This window comes from Ranitomeya imitator, chromosome 4 (assembly GCF_032444005.1).
Source record: "Ranitomeya imitator isolate aRanImi1 chromosome 4, aRanImi1.pri, whole genome shotgun sequence".
Lineage (NCBI taxonomy): Eukaryota > Metazoa > Chordata > Amphibia > Anura > Dendrobatidae > Ranitomeya > Ranitomeya imitator.
In genome coordinates, this window is record NC_091285.1 from 219,671,580 (window position 1) to 219,693,877 (window position 22,298).

A 22,298-nucleotide genomic window follows, 5' to 3' on the forward strand; every position below is an offset into this window, starting at 1 on the left:
AAATAAATAATTAAAAAAAAATTGCATGAGGTCTCCTCCATATCAGACAACCATACTTGCTAAAGCAGACAATTAGGGGCTGGTATTCTCAGGCTGGTAAAAGGCCATGGATATTGAACCCCCCTAAAAATAGCAGACCACAGCTGCCTATAAAAGGCACATCTATTAGATGCACCATTTCTGGTGCTTTGGACGGTTCTTCCCACTTGCCCTGTAGCGGTGGCAAGTGGGGTTTATATTTGTTGGGTTGATGTCACCTTTGTATTGTCAGGTGACATCAAGCCCATGGCTTAGTAATGGAGAAGCGTTTATAAGACACCAATCTATTACTAATCCTATAGTTATATGGTAAATAAAGACACATCCAGAATAAAGTCTTTTATTGGAAATAAGACTAAACACAGTTTTACCATACCTGTCCATCGTTCTGTCCCATGCCGTAATCCATGTCTGGGGAAATAATAGTTTTCATCCTGGACAGTGCCAAGATGCGACCGTCCAAGCTGAGAACCACTGGTGAATGAGCTGCTGCGAGGGTAATGTCAGTGACCGGCGGTAAAGTCATAGAGGTTACCTCTGGTCACTGATGCTGTGCTCGCAGCTGTTCAGTCACCAGTGGTTCTCAGCCTGGACGTTCACATCTTGGCACTGTCCTGCTTGAAAACTATTAACACCCAGGACATGGATTATGGTGCGGGACAGAATGTTGGACAGGTATATATATTGTTGTTTTTTTATTTTAGTTTTATTACAGGAGATCGAGGAGTTCGATGAAATTAGGTTTTAGGTGAGTATAACTGTGTTTGTTATTTTTAAATAAAATGGAAAACTGTGTTTAGTCTTATTTCTAATAAAAGACATTAATAATAATAATAATAATAATAATAATAATAATTTTTATTTATATAGCGCCAACATATTCCGCAGCGCTTTACAAATTATAGAGGGGACTTGTACAGACAATAGACATTACAGCATAACAGAAATACAGTTCAAAACAGATACCAGGAGGAACGAGGGCCCTGCTCGCAAGCTTACAAACTATGAGGAAAAGGGGAGACACGAGAGGTGGATGATAACAATTGCTTTAGTTATTCGGACCGGCCATAGTGTAAGGCTCGGGTGTTCATGTAAAGCTGCATGAACCAGTTAACTGCCTAAGTATGTAGCAGTACAGACACAAAGGGCTATTAACTGCATAAAGTGAATGAGAACATGATGCGAGGAACCTGATTGTTTTTTTTTTTTTTTTTTTTTTTTTAAATAGGCCACACAGGGATCGTTAGGTTAATGCATTGAGGCGGTAGGCCAGTCTGAACAAATGAGTTTTTAGGGTACGCTTAAAACTGTGGGGATTGGGGATTAATCGTATTAACCTAGGTAGTGCATTCCAAAGAATCGGCGCAGCACGTGTAAAGTCTTGGAGATGGGAGTGGGAGGTTCTGATTATTGAGGATGCTAACCTGAGGTCATTAGCGGAGCGGAGGGCACGGGTAGGGTGGTAGACTGAGACCAGAGAGGAGATGTAGGGTGGTGCTGAGCCATGGAGTGCTTTGTGGATGAGGGTAGTAGTTTTATACTGGATTCTGGAGTGGATGGGTAGCCAGTGTAATGACTGACACAAGGTAGAGGCATCGGTGTAACGGTTGGTGAGGAATATGATCCTGGCAGCAGCATTCAGGACAGATTGGAGAGGGGAGAGTTTGGTAAAAGGGAGGCCGATTAGTAGAGAGTTACAATAGTCCAGACGAGAATGAATAAGTGAAACAGTAAGAGTTTTTGCAGAGTCGAAAGTAAGAAAAGGGCGAATTCTAGAAATGTTTTTGAGATGCAGGTAAGAAGAGCGAGCCAGTGATCGGATGTGGGGGGTGAATGAAAGGTCAGAATCAAGGATGACCCCAAGGCAGCGGGCATGTTGCTTTGGAGTAATGGTGGAACCGCACACGGAGATGGCAATGTCAGGCAAAAGTAGGTTAGTAGAGGGAGAGAACACGAGGAGTTCAGTTTTTGACAGGTTTAGTTTCAGATAGAGGGAGGACATGATGTTAGAGACAGCGGTAAGACAATCACTGGTGTTTTCTAAAAAGGTCGGCGTGACAACAGGAGAAGAGGTGTATAATTGGGTGTCGTCAGCATAGAGATGGTACTGGAAACCAAATCTACTGATTGTTTGTCCAATAGGGGCAGTATACAACGAGAAGAGGAGGGGGCCTAGGACTGATCCTTGAGGAACCCCAACAGTAAGGGGAAGGTGAGAGGAGGAGGAACCAGCAAAACATACAGTGAAGGATCGTTAGAGAGATAGGAGGAGAACCAGGAGAGAACGGTGTCCTTGAGGCCGATGGAGCGGAGCATAGTGAGGAGGAGCTGATGATCCACAGTATCGAATGCTGCAGAGAGATCCAAGAGAATTAGCATGGAGTAGTGACCATTAGATTTAGCTGTTAGTAGGTCATTAGAGACTTTAGTGAGGGCAGTTTCAGTAGAGTGTAAAGAGCGGAAGCCAGATTGAAGAGGGTCGAGAGGAGAGTTATCTGAGAGATAGCGGGTAAGACGGGAGTGGACCAGGCATTCGAGGAGTTTAGAGATGAAGGGAAGATTAGAGACAGGTCTATAATTAGCGGCACAGTTTTGATCGAGGGATGGTTTTTTAAGTAATGGATGTATGATGGCATGCTTAAATGAGGAGGGAAAAATACCGGAAGCGAGGGAAAGGTTGAATATTTTTGTTAGGTGAAAGGTGACAGCCGGGGAAAGGGACTGGAGGAGATGTGACGGAATGGGGTCACTGGTGCAAGTGGTCGGGCGAGAAGATGCAAGGAGCCTGCTTACTTCTTCTTCTGTAACTGCTTCAAAGTCAGAGAGTGAACTAGATGCAGTGGGGGAGGGAGGACAGTGCATGGTATGAAGAGATTTGGAGATGATTTCCTGTCGAATGTGGTCAATTTTTTCTTTGAAGTAATTGGCCAGATCGTCAGCACGGAGATCCGTGGTTGGGGCCTGCTCTCTTGGGTTGAGTAGGGACTGGAACGTGTCAAAGAGACGTTTAGGGTTATTGGACAGGGAGGTGATGAGGGTGTTGAAGTAGGTTTGTTTGGAGAGGTGAAGGGCAGAATTGTATGTCTTTAGCATGAACTTATAATGGATGAAATCTTCGGGTAGATTAGATTTTCTCCACAGACGTTCTGCGCACCTGGAGCACCACTGCAGGAAACGTGTTTGCAGCGTGTGCCACGGTTGTTGCCATCTGTGCCGAGTTGTTTTATGTATAGGAGGAGCAGCTTCATCCAGAGCACTTATTCACATTATTCACATTATTCTGGCTGTGTCTTTATTTACCATATAACTATAGGATTAGTAATGGATAGGTGTCTTATAGATGCCTCTCCATTTCTAAGCCATCGGCTTGATGTCACCTAACAATACAAGCATGACATCAATCCCACAAATATGAACCCAACTTGCCTCCACTACAGGGCAAGTAGGAAGAGCCAGGCAAAGCACCAGAATTGGCGCATCTAATAGATGTGCCTTTTCTGGGCAGCTGCAGGCTGCTATTTTCAGGCTGGGGGCAAATATCTATGGCCCCTTACGAGCCTGAGAATGCAAGCCCTCAGCTGTCTGCTTTAGCAAGGCTGGTTGTCAAAAATGAAGGGGGACCCCAAGCCATTTATTTAATTATTTGTTTAAATAATTAAAAAATATGTTGTGGGGACCCCACAATTCTTAATAGCCAACCTTGCTGAAGCTGACAGCTGAGGGTTGCAACTCCCAGCTATGAGTTTTGCCTGGCTGGTTACCAAAAATACAGGAGAACCCTTGCAGGGTTTATTTGAGTTACTTATTTACAGCACAGGATCGGCCGATGAATACTCCCCTCCGCCGCTCCTGCTCTCACTGTTATTAGTGGCAGTAGGTGTCATTATGGGAGCTGTAGTCCCATCAGCTGATACCAGTGACTGGAGGTAAAGTTTATAACTCTGATCACAGCTGAGTGCTCATGCTGTCTTCAGACAGTGTGGGAACTGTGGCTCTCTGACCGGCTGGGATGATTTCACCGCTTATCAGAAGCGCTTACGCAGGTGTTTCCCACGTTGTCACACAGCATGGGAAACACTGACTTTTGTGCTGTGTATGTTTGGCTATATTCGGATATTAAATCGATGATTTAATCGGTGAATATTGCAAATTCGGTGATCGTGAGCCATTCCAAGTATTGAAGTATTCGCTCCTCTCTAGTGATAACAGAAAAAAACATCTTTCGCTGTCTAAAACAATTGCAGCAAGTACATGTGAAAAGATTGTGTTAAATGCATTACTCCTAGAAAAATTTTTGGGACATCAAAGTGTTTACATCGATGTAGGACCCTGCCCTTGCCAGTTCAGTACTCAGCAGCCACTGGGCAAGATCTCTGCAAACAGCCTCCTACTTCACAATATCCATGGCTCTTCTTTTGATTAGCCAGCCTGGTTGCGGCAGGTCGGCATATTAAAAGAGGAGCTGCAAATGCCACCAGGTATGAGGCAGTATGCATGGCCCCTGTCCAGAGGGCACAGAATACTGACCTGACTCCTGGACTAGGGTCATGCAAATTGATTTTTTCTTTTTCTATTAGTGACAAATTAATGGCTTCTCCCTTTTTTTTTTTCATATGCTCAAACATGGAAGCTCTTTTAGGTCTTTTGTTAGAAAATATGTTTGTGCCATATTTATGTCAGGGAAAGTGCAGAACATGATGACAAATGAGTTTCTTCAGAATCTCTAATCAGTCACTTTTACACATATATTTTTATGCTGTAGAAAGTGGAGTGATGGATTTATAAATATATTCACACCCGAAAACTAAAGTAAATATATTGATGAATCTGTACCAATGTTGCAATAGGTTTTCTTTACAAGTAATTAAATCTTCCAATAATAGTAGGAGAATGCAAAAATGAGTCAGTCATTCAGCTTCTTAGACTGGAAACTTAAAGCAGCAAGAGGTAAAAGTAATGCCAAAATGTGTGCAAATGGGTTCATGGTTGTAAGCTTATAATGTCAAGATGTGTATTCAGTTTTAGTTATGTGTGCTGTCCTTGAAACCAATTATCCCAATGTCTTCCACAGAAAAACAATGACCCCCAAAGGCCCCTAAAGCTAAATTCCATTCACATGGAGTTTTTAAACCACTTAATAAATATGATATATTTTATGGTTTTTTTAAAACATTGGATTTCCCAGGAATGTGAGTTACCGTAGGTTTACAAAAAAGAAAAACCTTATTACATACATTTAATTTTCTAAATGTTATTATAGATGAAAACCATATACAGAATTATATATTTAAGCCTTTTTTGTTTTTATCAGGTTTATATGGAAAATCTATAGATTATTATATATTCCGTATTTTCCGAACTATAAGACGCATCGGACCATAAGACGCACCCTAAATTTTCAGAAGGAAAATGGGGAAAAGAAATGAATGTGTCAAATGGAAGTCCATATTACAGTCCTGAATTGAGCTTACCCTGGGGGGATCAGCAGCGCTGGTTGAGCGGAGTCACAGGAGGTGTTTGGTGGTCCGTTGATGATATGACTCAGACTGGTGCAGCAGATTTGGCGGTGGTAGGTTGTGTGGGGGCTCCGCCAGCATTTTGTGAAAGCCTGGAGCCCCCGCACATCCATTGCTGCGATATGGTGGTCTCCTGAAAATCCCTTCCTAAGGCTGGTGCTGCAGGTTCGGTGGTGCTCGGCGGTGTCAGGGACTCTAGTGACATTTTATGAAAGCCCGGAGCCCCCAAGTTCCATTGTCTAGATGCTGTGGCCTCCTGGAAAATGGCTGCTGGACAGAGGAGGCACTTGCACAGATTGAGATATTGGCAATGAGATCTCGTCTTCTGAGATCTCTGAATGAGATGTCGCTGCTGAGATACCAATCTGCACATGTGCCACCTCCGTCCAGTGGCCATTTTCCCAGAGGCCACAGAATCTAGACAATGGAAGTACGGGGCTCCGGGCTTTCACAAAATGTCGCCAGAGCCCCCAAACCACCAAGCACCACCGAACATGCTGAACCTGCCACACCTGCCGCACCGGGATAGGAGTGAGCTCATCGTCCTGCAGCATCGGACCACTGGAAGAATTGCCCTACTCCTGCTGCTGCCTTGCTAATTGTAAGTACATTCCAACTTTAAGACGCACCCCCCAATTTCCCCAAAAAATATTTTAGGAAAAAAATGCATCTTATAGTCCAAAAAATAAAGTAAGTGAATGGAAATTTATTACGCTTTTTTCAAATATTTTTTCTCGTGATCTTCAAAAACTCTATTAAAAATCTGTAGTTCTGCTTTAAACCTATAGCACTAAACCGATTGACCAAACAGTTTACATACTGAGGTCACATTCATTTTTTGTGTTTGGCCTAACTGTTTTTTTTCTCCAAATTCCTCAACATATAAGTTTTTTGCAATATCAAAATTGCTCTTTATTTTTGTCTTATATGTTCTTGTGTAATTGTATAGGAAAACTTGGCATGATCTGCTAAAATGTCCCCAAAATTGCACAGAAATTAAAGGTGTACAAAAAAAATCACTTCAGGTGGGAACTGGATTACATTTGTAATTTTGGGGAAAAAAGTTGCAATTGATAAAATGACCACAAACAACACAGCCAATAATGGAAAACATAAAAAAGTGACTCTATTTATATAAAGTAACATAGTAACATAGTAACATAGTTAGTAAGGCCGAAAAAAGACATTTGTCCATCCAGTTCAGCCTATATTCCATCATAATAAATCCCCAGATCTACATCCTTCTACAGAACCTAATAATTGTATGATACAATATTGTTCTGCTCCAGGAAGACATCCAGGCCTCTCTTGAACCCCTCGACTGAGTTCGCCATCACCACCTCCTCAGGCAAGCAATTCCAGATTCTCGCTGCCCTAACAGTAAATAATCCTCTTCTATGTTGGTGGAAAAACCTTCTCTCCTCCAGACGCAAAGAATGCCCCCTTGTGCCCGTCACCTTCCTTGGTATAAACAGATCCTCAGCGAGATATTTGTATTGTCCCCTTATATACTTATACATGGTTATTAGATCGCCCCTCAGTCGTCTTTTTTCTAGACTAAATAATCCTAATTTCGCTAATCTATCTGGGTATTGTAGTTCTCCCATCCCCTTTATTAATTTTGTTGCCCTCCTTTGTACTCTCTCTAGTTCCATTATATCCTTCCTGAGCACCGGTGCCCAAAACTGAACACAGTACTCCATGTGCGGTCTAACTAGGGATTTGTACAGAGGCAGTATAATGCTCTCATCATGTGTATCCAGACCTCTTTTAATGCACCCCATGATCCTGTTTGCCTTGGCAGCTGCTGCCTGGCACTGGCTGCTCCAGGTAAGTTTATCATTAACTAGGATCCCCAAGTCCTTCTCCCTGTCAGATTTACCCAGTGGTTTCCCATTCAGTGTGTAATGGTGATATTGATTCCTTCTTCCCATATGTATAACCTTACATTTATCATTGTTAAACCTCATCTGCCACCTTTCAGCCCAAGTTTCCAACTTATCCAGATCCATCTGTAGCAGAATACTATCTTCTCTTGTATTAACTGCTTTACATAGTTTTGTATCATCTGCAAATATCGATATTTTACTGTGTAAACCTTCTACCAGATCATTAATGAATATGTTGAAGAGAACAGGTCCCAATACTGACCCCTGCGGTACCCCACTGGTCACAGCGACCCAGTTAGAGACTATACCATTTATAACCACCCTCTGCTTTCTATCACTAAGCCAGTTACTAACCCATTTACACACATTTTCCCCCAGACCAAGCATTCTCATTTTGTGTACCAACCTCTTGTGCGGCACGGTATCAAACGCTTTGGAAAAATCGAGATATACCACGTCCAATGACTCACCGTGGTCCAGCCTATAGCTTACCTCTTCATAAAAACTGATTAGATTGGTTTGACAGGAGCGATTTCTCATAAACCCATGCTGATATGGAGTTAAACAGTTATTCTCATTGAGATAATCCAGAATAACATCCCTCAGAAACCCTTCAAATATTTTACCAACAATAGAGGTTAGACTTACTGGCCTATAATTTCCAGGTTCACTTTTAGAGCCCTTTTTGAATATTGGCACCACATTTGCTATGCACCAGTCCTGCGGAACAGACCCTGTCGCTATAGAGTCCCTAAAAATAAGAAATAATGGTTTATCTATTACATTACTTAGTTCTCTTAGTACTCGTGGGTGTATGCCATCCGGACCCGGTGATTTATCTATTTTGATCTTATTTAGCCGGTTTCGCACCTCTTCTTGGGTTAGATTGGTGACCCTTAATATAGGGTTTTCATTGTTTCTTGGGATTTCACCTAGCATTTCATTTTCCACCGTGAATACCGTGAAGAAGAAGGTGATTAATATGTTAGCTTTTTCCTCGTCATCTACAACCATTCTTTCCTCACTATTTTTTAAGGGGCCTAGATTTTCAGTTTTTATTCTTTTACTATTGATATAGTTGAAGAAAAGTTTGGGATTAATTTTACTCTCCTTAGCAATGTGCTTCTCTGTTTCCTTTTTGGCAGCTTTAATTAGTTTTTTAGATAAAGTATTTTTCTCCCTATAGTTTTTTAGAGCTTCAATGGTGCCATCCTGCTTTAGTAGTGCAAATGCTTTCTTTTTACTGTTAATTGCCTGCCTTACTTCTTTGTTTAGCCACATTGGGTTTTTCCTATTTCTAGTCCTTTTATTCCCACAAGGTATAAACCGCTTACACTGCCTATTTAGGATGTTCTTAAACATTTCCCATTTATTATCTGTATTCTTATTTCTGAGGATATTGTCCCAGTCTACCAGATTAAGGGCATCTCTAAGCTGGTCAAACTTTGCCTTCCTAAAGTTCAGTGTTTTTGTGTCTCCCTGACAAGTCCCCCTAGTGAAAGACAGGTGAAAATGTACAATATTGTGGTCGCTATTTCCTAGATGCCCAACCACCTGCAGATTTGTTATTCTGTCAGGTCTATTAGATAGTAATAGGTCTAAAAGTGCTGCTCCTCTGGTTGGATTCTGCACCAATTGTGAAAGATAATTTTTCTTGGTTATTAGCAGAAACCTGTTGCCTTTATGGGTTTCACAGGTTTCTGTTTCCCAGTTAATATCCGGGTAGTTAAAGTCCCCCATAACCAGGACCTCATTATGGGTTGCAGCTTCATCTATCTGCTTTAGAAGTAGACTTTCCATGCTTTCTGTTATATTTGGGGGTTTGTAACAGACCCCAATGAGAATTTTGTTACCATTTTTCCCTCCATGAATTTCGACCCATATGGACTCGACATCCTCATTTCCTTCGCTAATATCCTCCCTTAAAGTGGACTTTAGACAAGACTTTACATAGAGACAAACCCCTCCTCCTCTCCGATTTTTACGATCCTTTCTAAACAGACTGTAACCCTGTAAGTTAACTGCCCAGTCATAGCTTTCATCTAACCATGTCTCGGTTATTCCCACTATGTCAAAGTTACCTGTAGATATTTCTGCTTCTAGTTCTTCCATCTTGTTTGTCAGGCTTCTGGCATTTGCGAGCATGCAGTTTAGAGGATTTTGTTTTGTTCCAATCTCCTCGCTGTGGATTGTTTTAGAAATGTTCTTACCTCCCTTCTGAGTATGTTTTCCTGGGTCTTCTTTGTTCAAGTCTAATGTTTTTCTTCCCGTCCCCTCTTTTCAAGTAAACTTGAAAAATTTATATAACACTTTTGCACTAATCAGATGCCGACTTAAACACCAAAAACTAGACAGTCTGAGATCTGTGACAGCTTATATTTTGCCTAACAAATTATAGTTTTTATTTGTATAATTTGGGGGTTCATATGACTTTTTTATCGGTTTTTATTGCACTTTATGATGCAAGGTAATCAATAAAGAATAGAGATAAGTGAGCACTAAAATGCCCGGATGTTGATTACTTGAAATCTCTTAGGCTGGCGTCACACTAACCGTATGAAAAATCGGTCCAATTCTCTCGGTCGAGAGTCTCCGTATGGTCATCCGTGTGTAATCCGATTGCAATGCGATGATGCGATTTCCTCCCATCTAAGTATCTGTATGACATCCGTATGACATGCGTATAGCTTTACATTTCTCACTGCTTTTCCTCATTGAATTTAATGGCTCAATTGGCTGAAATGGGGAAAATGTATGCGCATTTCTCACAAGTCCGAGTGCTATGTGATGTTTTCTCGCATAGTAATCGTCTGTATCATATGCTAGTGTGACTCCAGCCTAATGCTCGGATACATGTTTCGAGTAACGAGTATAATGGGAGTCAATGGGAAGTCTGAGCATTTTTCCAGCAAACCCTACAAGGAGTTCTGGGGGCCAGTGAAAATGCAGAAATGGATAGAAAAAGTGCTGAATGAAAGGAGAATAGCATGCGGTAGACCCCTGAAGCTTCTCTTACTCCCAGATAACTGCTGAGTAGTGTTGAGCGATACCTTCCGATATACAGAAGTATCGGTATCGGATTGGATCGGCCGCTATCTAAAAAATATCGGATATCGCAGATACCGATACCTGATATCAATGCAAGTCAATGGGACAAAAGTATCGGAATTAAAATAAACCCTTTCTTTCCATGTAGGTTAATTCAACATGAAGGATAACCACTAAGAATAATGTAGGATGTAATGGGGGAGGTGGTGGAGACATTAAAGGCATAGAGGTTTAGCCCAATCAAATGGAACAGCCGGAATTATTTTTTTTTAAGACGTTCGGAGTTACAAAGAAATTGACTATGTTAAGATTTTTTATATTTTTTCAGATATTTATGTTTCACTACTTCCATGCTCTTCACCTTCTTTTTTACTTCCCCCACACTTTCTTCTTCATCATCCTCAGCAGCAGCATCTTTTTCATCAACTTCTCCTTCACCTTATTCATCTTCTTCTTCACCTTCTTCCTATTATTCTTTTTTTACATTCTTCACATTCTTTTTATTCAACTATTATTCTTCTTCATATTCAACTTCTTCATCTTCTTCATATTCTTCTTCTTCATCATGTTCTTATTTGTGACAGGCCTTCCTGTAGTTGTTATCTCTAAAAGTTTGAAGATTACACCTCACATTCTGCCTGTCACAAAAGATTTACAATAGGATTTGTCCGCGTTCAGTTTGGCCTGCGGCAGCAGGTTTTTTTCAGGGGCACCAGGAGGAGGAACTGACTCACCCCCATACACTGCTTAGACTTCTTCTGCTTATAATTTAGATAATATACTTTGCTCCGATTTTTAGTCTTATGCTTAATGTTCTTCTGCTTTTTGTTCTACAGCTTCTTGTTCTTCTGCTTCTTAGGCTACTTTCACACTAGCGTCGTTTTCAATACGTCGCAATGCGTCATTTAGGGGAAAAAACGCATCCTGCAAAGTTGTCTGCAGGATGCGTTTTTTCCCCATAGACTAACATTAGCGATGCATTGCGACGCATTGACACACGTCACAACCGTCGTGCAACGGTTGCGCCGTGTTGTGGCAGACCGCCGGCTGCAAAAAACATTACGTGTAACATTTTTTGCTGCCGACGGTCCACCATTTCCGACCGCGCATGCGTGGCCGGAACTCCGCCACCACCTCCCCGCACTTCACAATGGGGCAGCGGATGTGCTGGAAAAATGCATCCGCTGCCCCCGTTGTGCGGCGCATTCACTGCTAGCTTCGGTACGTCGGCCCTTTGCACTGCAACGGACCGAGTACGACGCTAGTGTGAAAGTATCCTTTGTCTTCAGGGTCGTTGTCTCCAGGGTCGTCGTCTCCGGGGTCATCATCTTGTTCGTGGTGGTCTTCAGGGTCGTCGTCTCCAGGATCGTCGTCTCAGGGGTTGTCGTCTCCGGGTCGTCGTCTTCTTCGGGGTGGTATTCAGGGTCGTCGTCTTTAGGGTCTTGAACTTGGAAATGTAGCAGAAGGTACAAGAAGGCTGAGGAACTGCTGAGAACCAGCTGACGGTACTGGAACCTGGATGGCTACCCGAAGTACAAGAGCCAATGGAACTACCAATGACCAGCGGACTGTACTGGAACCCAGTTACTAAGCAGGAGGTACCCGTGCCAGAAAGCACTTCCAATGACCACCAGACGTTGGTGGAACTCAGATACCCAGAAGGAGGCACCTAAGCCAAAGGTTCTGCCTGGAACCAGCTGACGGTACTGGAACCAGGATGGGGAGCAGAAGGTACAAGAGCAAAGACACTGCCGAGAACCAGCTGACAGTACTGGAACCCGGATGGGTAGCCAAAGGTACAAGAGGAAATGGAACTACCAAGGACCAGCGGACTGTACTGGAACCCGGTTACTAAGCAGGAGGTACCCATGCCAGAAAGCACTACCAAGGACCCCCTGACGTTGGTGGAACTCGGATACCCAGAAGGAGGCACCTGAGCCAAAGTCTCTGCCTGGAACCAGCTGACGGTACTGGAACCAGGATGGGGAGCAGAAGGTAAAAGAGCAAAAGACACTGCCGAGAACCAGCCAACGGTACTGGAACCCGGATGAGGATCAGAAGGTACAAGAGCCAATGGAACTACCGAGGACCAGCTGACAGTACTGGAACCGGTTACTAAGCAGGAGGTACCCGTGCCAGAAAGCACTACCTAGGACCACCAGACATTGGTGGAACTCGGATACCCAAAAGGAGGCACCTATGCCAAAGGCTCTGCCTGGAATCAGTTGACAGTACTGGAACCAGGGGGACCTATTCAAGATTGTCTTCCTAAGAACAAGCTAATGGTGATGGAACTCAAATAGGCAGCAGGAGGTCCACATGGAAAACAGCAGCGTGCTGGAACCAGGCTGGGAAGGAAGGAGTACCCGTGCCAAAGACTCTTCTAAGCAGCAATTGGTGGTTTTGGAGCCCAGGGATTACATGAGAAACAAAGTGTAGGCTGAGGCCTAATTGAAGCAACTTGAAAGGGAACCTGTAACCCCCCCAGGCGTTTGTAACTAAAAGAGCCACCTTGTGCAGTACTAATGCTGCAGAAGGAAAAGGTGGCTCTTTTACTTATGCTCCTTGCACACGCTGAAGTTAACACTTACAAAATGTTCCCCCTCATACCGTGAAACCGTCCCGGAGGCGGGACTTGCCTTCTTAATAAGGCGCAGCACAGCCATCATTCATACCCCTTTGGCGCCAGGAGCCGCCTCCTCAGCGTTGTTTAAATCTGTCTCAGAGCCTGCGTTGTTATGCTATCCCTTGGGTATATGCAGTTAGCGCTGCCCGTCTTCTGACATCATGTGTTGTCAGGCTGACTGCGCCTGTGTGGCCGCGCTGCCCGAGATCCCGCAACGCAGTGTCTTCTGATTTATTCACACTGCAGGGCTGGAATTCAAGGGCATGCGCATTGCATATTTTCACCTCTCACTCATCTCCTTCCACCTTCTTTAGACTGTGCGGCATCAGCTAATCCCTAAGCGCATGCCACGGTGATTAGGGATCAGCTGACGGCGCACAGTCTGAAGAAGGCGGAGGGAGATGAGTGAGAGGTGAAGATATGCACTGCGCATGCCCATGAATCCCAGCCCCGCAGTGTGAATAAATCAGAAGACACTGCGTGGCGGGATCTCGGGCAGCGCGACCACACAGGTGCAGTTAGCCTGACATCAAATGATGTCAGAAGACGGGCAGCACTAACTGCACATGGCCAAGGGATAACATAACAGCGCTGGGTCTGGGACAGATTCAAACAACGCTCAGGAGGCGGCGCACAGTGCCACGGGGGTATGAATGACAGCTGTGCCCCATCTGATTAGGAAGCAAAGTTCCGCCTCTGGGACTTTCACGGTATGAGGGGACACATTTTATAAGTGTTTAGTTCAGCATGTGCAAGGAGCATAACTAAAAAAGCCACCCTTTCCTTGTGCAGAATTAGTGATGCACAAAGTGGCTCTTTCAGTTACAAACGCCTGGGGGGGGACAGGTTCTCTTTAATTTCTGTAGTAGTGTGAGTGTGGAGGGAGCAGGAGAAATTGCCGGATACACAGCTGGGGATCAGCTGACATTACTGAACCCCAATAACACGACAGCAAGAGTTGACTGTGCAGACGGCACTTCCGGGCAGCAATTGGCAGTGTTGGAGCCCAGGGTCAATGCAAGAAACTGAGTGGAGAACTTTCCGCACACACAGCACGGGAGCAGCTGGCATTACTGAACCCCAATAACAGAGGAGCAACTGTTGACTGTGCAGACAGCACTTCCGGGCAGCAACTGGCGGTGTTGGAGCCCAGAGTCAATGTAAGAAAGGGAGCAGGAAAAATTGCCGCACACACAGCAGGGGAGCAGCTGGCGTTACCGAACCCCAATAACAGAGGAGCAACTGTTGAATGTGCAGACAGCACTTCCGGGCAGCAACTGGCGGTGTTGGAGCCCAGGGTCAATGCAAGAAACTGAGTGGATAACTTGCCGCACACACAGCAGGGGAGCAGCTGGCGTTACTGAACCCCAATAACAGAGGAGCAACTGTTGACTGTGCAGGCAGCACTTCCGGGCAGCAAATGTCAGTTTTGGAGCCCAGGGTGAATGCAAGAAACTGAGTGGAGAACTTGCCACACACATAGCAGGGGAGCAGCTGGCGTTAATGAACCCCAATAACAGAGGAGCAACTGTTGACTGTGCGGACAGCACTTCCGGGCAGCAACTGGCGGTGTTGGAGCCCAGGGTCAATGCTAGAAGCAGAGTGTAGGCCGAGGCCTAATTGGAGCTAGTTTAATATCTGTTATAGTCTTAGTGTGGAAGGAGCAGGAGAAATTGCCACACACACAGCAGGGGAGCAGCTGGCGTTACTGAACCCCAATAACACTGGAGCAGGTGTTGACTGTGCAGACAGCACTTCCAGGCAGCAACTGGCGGTGTTGGAGCCCAGGGATTACAGGAGAAACTGAGTGTAGGCCGATGCCTAATTGGAGCAAGTTTCAAATCTGTAGTAGTGTGAATGTTGAGCGAGCAGGAGAAATTGCGGCACACACAGCTGTGGATCAGCTGACGGTACTGAACATTAAAACACTGGGGCATGTGTTGACTGTGCAGATGGCACTTCCGAGCAGCAACTGGTGGTGTTGTAGCCCAGGGATTACAGGAAAAACAGACTGTAGGCTGAGGCCTAATTGGAGCAAGTTGAAAGGGAACATGTAACCCCCCCCCAGGCGTTTGTAACTAAAAAAGCCACCTTGTGCAGCACTAATGTTTCACAAGGAAAAGGTGGCTCTTTTACTTATGCTGCTTGCACACGCTGAAATTAACACTTATAAAATGTGCCCCCTCATACCACGAAACCGTCCCGGATGTGGGACTTTCCTTAGTAATGAGACGCAGCACAGCCGTCATTCATACCCCCTTGGCGCTGTGCACCACCTCCTGAGCGTTGTTTGAATCTGTCCCGGAGCCTGCACTGTTATGTTATCCCTTGGGCATGCGCAGTTAGCGCTGCCCCTCTTCTGACATCATTTGTTGTCAGGCTGACTGCGCCTGTGCGGCTGCGCTGCCCGAGATCCCGCCACGCAGTGTCTTCTGATTTATTCACACTGCAGGGCTGGGATTCATGGGCATGCACAGTGCATATCTTCACCTCTCACTCATCTCCTTCTGCCTTCTTTAGCCTGTGCGGCATCAGCTGATCCCTAAGCGCATGCCACGGCGATCTGAAGTAGTGTGAGTGTTGAGGCAGCAGGATAAATTGCTAGATACACAGCTGGGGATCAGCTGACGTTACTGAAACCCAATAACACGGCCGCAAGTGTTGACTGTGCAGACGGTACTTCTGAGCAGCAACTGGCGGTGTTGGAGTCCAGGGTCAATCATGGTGTAGGCCAAGGCCTAATTGGAGCAATTTAATATCTGAAGGAGTGTGAGTGTGGAAGTGGCAGGAGCAATTGCCGGATACACAGCTGGGGAGCAGCTGACGTTACTGAACCCCACTAACACAGGAGCTAGTGTTTTTCTCTGTGCAAATGGCACTTCTGAGCAGCAACTGGCGGTGTTGGAGCCCAGGGAATCCAGGAGAAGCAGAGTGTAGGCTGAGGCCTGCACTTAAGGCGGTTTAATATCTGTTGTAGTGTGAGTGTGGACAGAGCAGGAGAAATTGCCAGATACACAGCTGGGGATCAGCTGACGTTACTGAAACCCAATAACTCTGGGTCATGTGTTGACTGTGCAGACGGCATTTCTGAGCAGCAACTGGCGGTGTTGGAGCCCAGGGATTACAGTTCAGGTTGTAGAAACATGAACACAAAATGAGACCTGGATACGTTTGCCAACCAATTATTTAATCTGGAAGAGGAGTGGCAAATTCCTGTGAGATCCAGGCCTTGTTCATTTTCAGAATAGTAAGCCGTCAACTTTATCGGAGGATAGTCGCATGCGATGGTCTGTTAGTACACCACCTGCGGCAATAAAAACGTGTTCCGATAATACACTAGCAGCAGGGCAAGCCAGCACCTCCAATGCATACTGGCTAAGCTCTGGCCATGTATCCACCTTAGAGACCCAAAACTTGAATTGGGAAGAGCCGTCTGGGAGTACACTGAGAGGGCAAGACATGTAGTCTGTCACCATCTGATGGAAACGTTGCCTCCTGCTGACTGGAGCCATCTGTGATGGTGTAGACTGTTATGATCCGGTGACCTTGGAGCCACATGAAACTTTCTAAACCAACTAGCCCCCTTAATCCTAGCAAACAAATCAGAAAGCAAAGGTAAAGGGTATTGAAACTTGACCGTGATCTTATTCAAGAGGTGATAATCAATACAGGGTCTCAAGGAGCCATCCTTCTTAGCAACAAAAAAAAATCCCGCTCCCAACAGTGAAGAAGATGGCCGAATATGCCCTTTTGCCAAAGACTCCTTAATATAATTCCGCATGGCGGTATGTTCAGGCACAGACAGGTTGAAAAGTCAGCCCTTAGGAAACTTACAGCCTGGAATCAAGTCAATAGCACAATCACAGACCCTGTGCGGTGGAAGGGAACTGGACTTGGGCTCATCGAATACATCCTGAAAATCAGATAAAAACTTAGGAATTTCAGAAGAGGAAGAAGAGGAGATTGACATCAAAGGAACATCATTATGAATCCCCTGACAACCCCAACTAGTCACAGACATAGTCTTCCAGTCCAACAAAGGATTATGTACCTGCAACCACGGAAAACCCAGCACGATAGCATCATGCAAATTATGCAACACCAGAAATCGACAATTTTCCTGATGGGCTGGCGCCATGCGCATGGTCACCTGTGTCCAAAACTGGGGCTTATTTTTTGCCAAAGATTTAGCATCAATGCCCCTTAAAGGAATAGGGTTCTGCAAAGGATGCAAGGGAAAACCACAACACCTGGCAAACTCAAAGTCCATTAAGTTCAAGGCGGCGCCTGAATCCACAAACGCCATGACAGAAAATGATGACAATGAGCAGACAAAGGACACAGATAACATAAATTTAGGTTGTACAGTACTGATGGTGAATGAACTGGCGATCCTCTTTGTCCGCTTAGGGCAGACAGAAATGACATGAGAAGCGTCGCCACAATAATAACACAACCTATTCTGACGTCTGAAACCTTGTCGTTCCGTTCTAGACAGAATCCTATCACACTGCATTGGCTCAGGAATTTGCTCTGAGGACAACGCCACGGCGCGCACGGTTCTGCGCTCCCGCAAGCGCCGGTCAATCTGAATGGCCAGAGACATAGAATCACTCAGACCGAAAGGCGTGGGAAACCCCACCATAACATCTTTAACGGATTCAGAAAGACCCTTTCTGAAAATTGCTGCCAAAGCATCATCATTCCATTTAGTCAACACAGACCATTTTCTAAATTTCTGACAATACAATTCTGCCGCCTCTTGACCCTGAGACAGGGCCAACAAGGTCTTCTCCGCTTGATCCACAGAATTCGGTTCATCATGTAATAATCCTAAAGCCTGAAAAAAGGAGTCTACATTAAGCAAAGCCGGATTCCCAGATTCCAGGGAAAATGCCCAATCCTGTGGATCGCCACGCAGCAGGGAGATGATGATTTTAACCTGCTGAATGGAATCACCGGGGGATCGAGGTCTCAGAGCAAAAAACAGTTTACAGTTGTTTTTAAAACTCAAAAATTTGGACCTGTCACCAAAAAACAAATCAGGAGTAGGAATCTTCGGCTCTAAAACAGGAGTCTGAACTATATAATCAGAAATACCATGTACACTAGCAGCAAGCTGGTCTACACGAGAAGCTAATTTCTGAACATTCATGCTAGCACAAGACTCCTCAGTCACCCAGAGAAAAAGAGTGAAGAAAAAAAAAAAAACAGACTGCAGAGAAAAAAAAAATGGCACAACACCTTTCTTCCCTTCTTCTGAGATGCATTTAACCCATTATTGGCCAGTTGTACTGTTATGATCCGGTGACCTTGGAGCCACATGAAACTTTCTCTGGAGTAGGTGGAAACTATACTGACCGCAAATCCTGAACTGACACGGCAACTAGAAGTAGCCGTGGGGTGTGCCTAACAAATCCTAGACACCTCGACACAGCCGGAGGACTAAATACCCCTATAGATGGAAATAGGAATTCTACCTTGCCTCAGAGCAGAACCCCAAAGGATAGGCAGCCCCCCCACGAATATTGACTGTGAGTAGTAGAGGAAAGACACACGCAGGCAGAAAACAGGATTTAGCAAAAGAGGCCACTCTAGCTAAATAGGAAAGGATAGGACAGAATACTAAGCGGTCAGTATTAAAACCCTTCCAAAAATATCCACAGCAGATAATACAAAAATTTCCACAATCTAACTAAAGACGTGGAACGTATATCTGCAACTCCTGAGAATCCAACAAGACTGAGAAAATACAGACACAATCTAAGCTGGACAAGAAAAAAACTAATGAATAGCACAGAATTATAAAGCACACAGCAAGTGTACCCAAGAAACAAAAATCAACCACTTATCTTTAGCTGATTTAGCAGCAAGGCAGGAGGAACAAGACAGAGATCCAAATCCTCCCAAAACCATGGACAACTGGCAAGGACTAATGAATCCTGCACACCTAAATACCCCAGTCAGAATTGCAATCAGCAGAAACACCTGACCAGGACTGCAACTCAGGGACAACTGCATTACCACCTACAACCACTGGAGGGAACCCAAAAGCAGAATTCACAACAGTAGACATTTGTGGTGGGCAAACAAAACTTTGCCACATTTGGGCCATACTGGTCTTGCTTTGTGCTGAGGCACTGCTTCTGCTCCCTCTTTGTGCAGAGCTTCCTCCACTGCCTCGAAACACTGAGCTGCTTTGTAAAGCACTAGCAGCACTGCTCTCGGTTGGACTGGAGAAGATGATGGAATGCACCAGTGTGTCTTGGTACTCCTGCATTTTACGCTCCCGGTTCAACGGTGTTATGAGGCTTTGCACGTTGTCCCAGTAGCGAGGATCTAGGAGGGTGTACACCTAATAGTCAGCCATGTTAAGAATGTAGGCGATGCAGCGGTCGTTTCTCAGGCACTGCAGCATGAAAACAACCATGTTCTGCAGATTGCCAACTGGCCAAGAAACGCTGTCCCCTGCTTGAGGCTTGATCTCTGCCTGCTCTGCATCACTCCACCCTCGCTCTACATACTGACTACTAGAGCATTGTGTACCTCCCTCCTCTGGACAGATGTCTTCCTCCTCCATTGACTTCTCCTCATCCTGCTCACAATGTGTTCCCTGCCTAGGCCTTTGTGAAGAACCCCGTTCCGCAGACTGTCCAGAAGCAGATGTCATTTGTGACTCCTCATCCTCCACCTCTTCCACAACCTCATCCTCAGCGCTTGCAGTGTTTTTTCAAGCAGTCAGATAAGTGGGACAGTCATGCTGACTAGTGTATCATCTACACTCGCCATCCACGTGGAATCATCGAGGCATGGAAAACCTGGCAGAAGTCCTTCATAGTGGCCCACTCAGTGGTTGTGAAGTCTGAATGGAGCGCAGTGCGACTTTTTTGTGCCTGATGCAGCAGGTACTCCATTACTGCTGGCTGCTGCTCACACAACCGCTCCAACATATGTAACGTTGAAGTCCACCTGGTGGATAGGTTACATATGATGCAGTGTTCCAGAAGGCGGAATCGGCGCTGCAGAGCAGCAATGCACAATCTTGCCATGCTGGAATGCCGCAAGTGAGCACACTCTAGGCGGACCTTGTGCAGCAGTGCATCAAGATCCGGATAGTCCCTAAAAAAACTCTGCATGACCAAGTTGAGCACATGTGCCTGACATGGGATGTGAGTGAGGTTGCCTAGGGCCAGAGCTGCCACCAGATTTCGGCCATTGTCACACACTACCATGCCTGGCAGGAGATTTGCTGGCACAAACCACACATCACTCTCCTGCTTGATGGCATTCCAGAGCTCCTGCGCTGTGTGGCTTCAATTCCCCAAAGAAATTAATTTCAATATGGCCTGTTGACGCTTGGCCATGGCTGTGCTCATATCGGTCGGATCAGGTAAGCATTGACGGGTCCATGTGGAGGTGGACCGTGACGGCTCCTGCAGCGATGATTCTGAGGAACTGGAGTATGAGGAGGAGTCTATGTGCACAGACTGGATTTCTGCAATCCTTGGAGTTGGCAGAACATGTAGAGCGCCACTCTCATGATCTGTACCCGGCTCCACAACATTAACCCAATGGGCAGTGAGGGAAAGGTATCATCCCTGTTCATGGTGACTGGTCCACGCATCGGTGGTAAGGTGGACCTTGCTACCGACGGCGTTTAGTAGCGCATGTTTAATGTTTCCCTCCACATGCTTTTGCAGGGCAGGGACGGCTTGCCTGCTGAAATAAAAGCGGCTGGGCACATTGTATTGTGGGACTGCCAATGCCATCAAGTTACGGAAGCTGTCAGTCTCCATCAGCCTGAATGACAGCATTTCAAGGGACAGTAGTTTTGCAATGCCACCATTCAGAGCCTGTGCTCGTTGGTGGTTTGCCGAGAATGGCTGCCTTTTCTCCCAAGCCTGTGCTACCAATGGCTGTAGACTGCGTTGGAAGTGTGAAGATGACTGGGAACGTGGTGCTGTGGGTGGAATTACAGTGGGCCTCTGGACAACAGTGCCAGAGGTTCTTCCATGGCAATCCTGTGAGGAAGCCAAATCAACAGTGTGTGAGCTGGAGGAAGAGGCTCCATCATGAGCTGAAGAGGTGGTAGGTGCCGCTGTAGGTTCGCCTAGGTCTTCAGTGTGTTTTTATAACTCCACCGCGTGCTTGGTCTCACATGTTTCCACATATATGTGGTATTGAGGTTGCTGACATTTTTCCCTCGTTTGATTTTCTGATGACACAGCTTGCATTTGACAAAGCAAATGTCATCTGCAACTGTGTCAAAAAGGACCAGGCACTGCAAGTCTTGGGAGCGCCCACTGTGGCTTTTGGAAGAGGCATGCTCCTAATGGGTGCCAAAGTGGAGGCTACAGGCACCACAGTCTTCCCCCTCCCTCTCCCGGCCGTTCGGGGAATCTCTTCTTCAGAGCTGCTCCCACCACCTTCCGCTACCTCACGCCATGATGGGTCAAGGACCTCATCATCTACGCTACCCTCTTCCACCAACTGCTTCTCCACGTCCTCTCCCTGCTCCACGTCCATGACCACGTGCCTTACTCCCTGCCTTCTTCATCTTGGTAGACTGATAAAGATAGGAAGAAAAGTACTAAGGACTTAGTGTGCTTATTCCTGAACAGCTGCTAACAGGTATAAGAAACACAAATTTTATAAAGTGTGGACTACATTTTAATATGAGCTAATGTGGCCTACACAACTGAAAAGTGGTGTGTTTAGTGAACTTTACCATTTTTTTTTTGCAGAACAGACACTACAGAGTGAGCTGCACTCACACACAGACCGTGCAGACAGCCGTGAACGGCGCTGCAAGGCCAAAACAAGCTCCTCTATATAATCCTATATAGTGTTTTTCCACAATCTAGCTGGATACGGAGGGAAAGCCACTAATAGGATAAATTTGAAAAAATGTGCAGCATGCTGCACTAATTGACAAACGGACAATGGAACGGTATGAGGCAGTGACGCACCCTGAGCTGACTGCAACCGGCTGTGGCAGTAGAACAGACTACAGAGCGAGCTGCACTCACAGACAGACCGTGCAGACAGCCGTGAATGGTGCTGCAAGGCCAAAACAAGCTCCTCTATGTAATCCTATATAGTGTTTTTCGCAATTTAGCAGGATATGGAGGGAAAGCCACTAATAGGATAAATTTGAAAAAATGTGCAGCAGACTGCACT

At 45.4% G+C, this 22,298-nt stretch overlaps 1 protein-coding gene across 1 annotated transcript in view; it reads left to right on the top strand.

Annotated features, from left to right (window-relative positions):
• Positions 1-446: 446 nt before the first annotated feature.
• LOC138674481 (solute carrier family 23 member 1-like) overlaps positions 447-22,298 on the top strand; it is a 994,669-nt gene continuing 972,817 nt past the window's right edge. Inside the window, exons 1-2 of the mRNA XM_069762318.1 lie at positions 447-516; positions 602-714. Of these exons, the coding sequence (XP_069618419.1) occupies positions 447-516; positions 602-714 (183 nt within the window). The remainder of the gene's footprint in view (positions 517-601; positions 715-22,298) is intronic.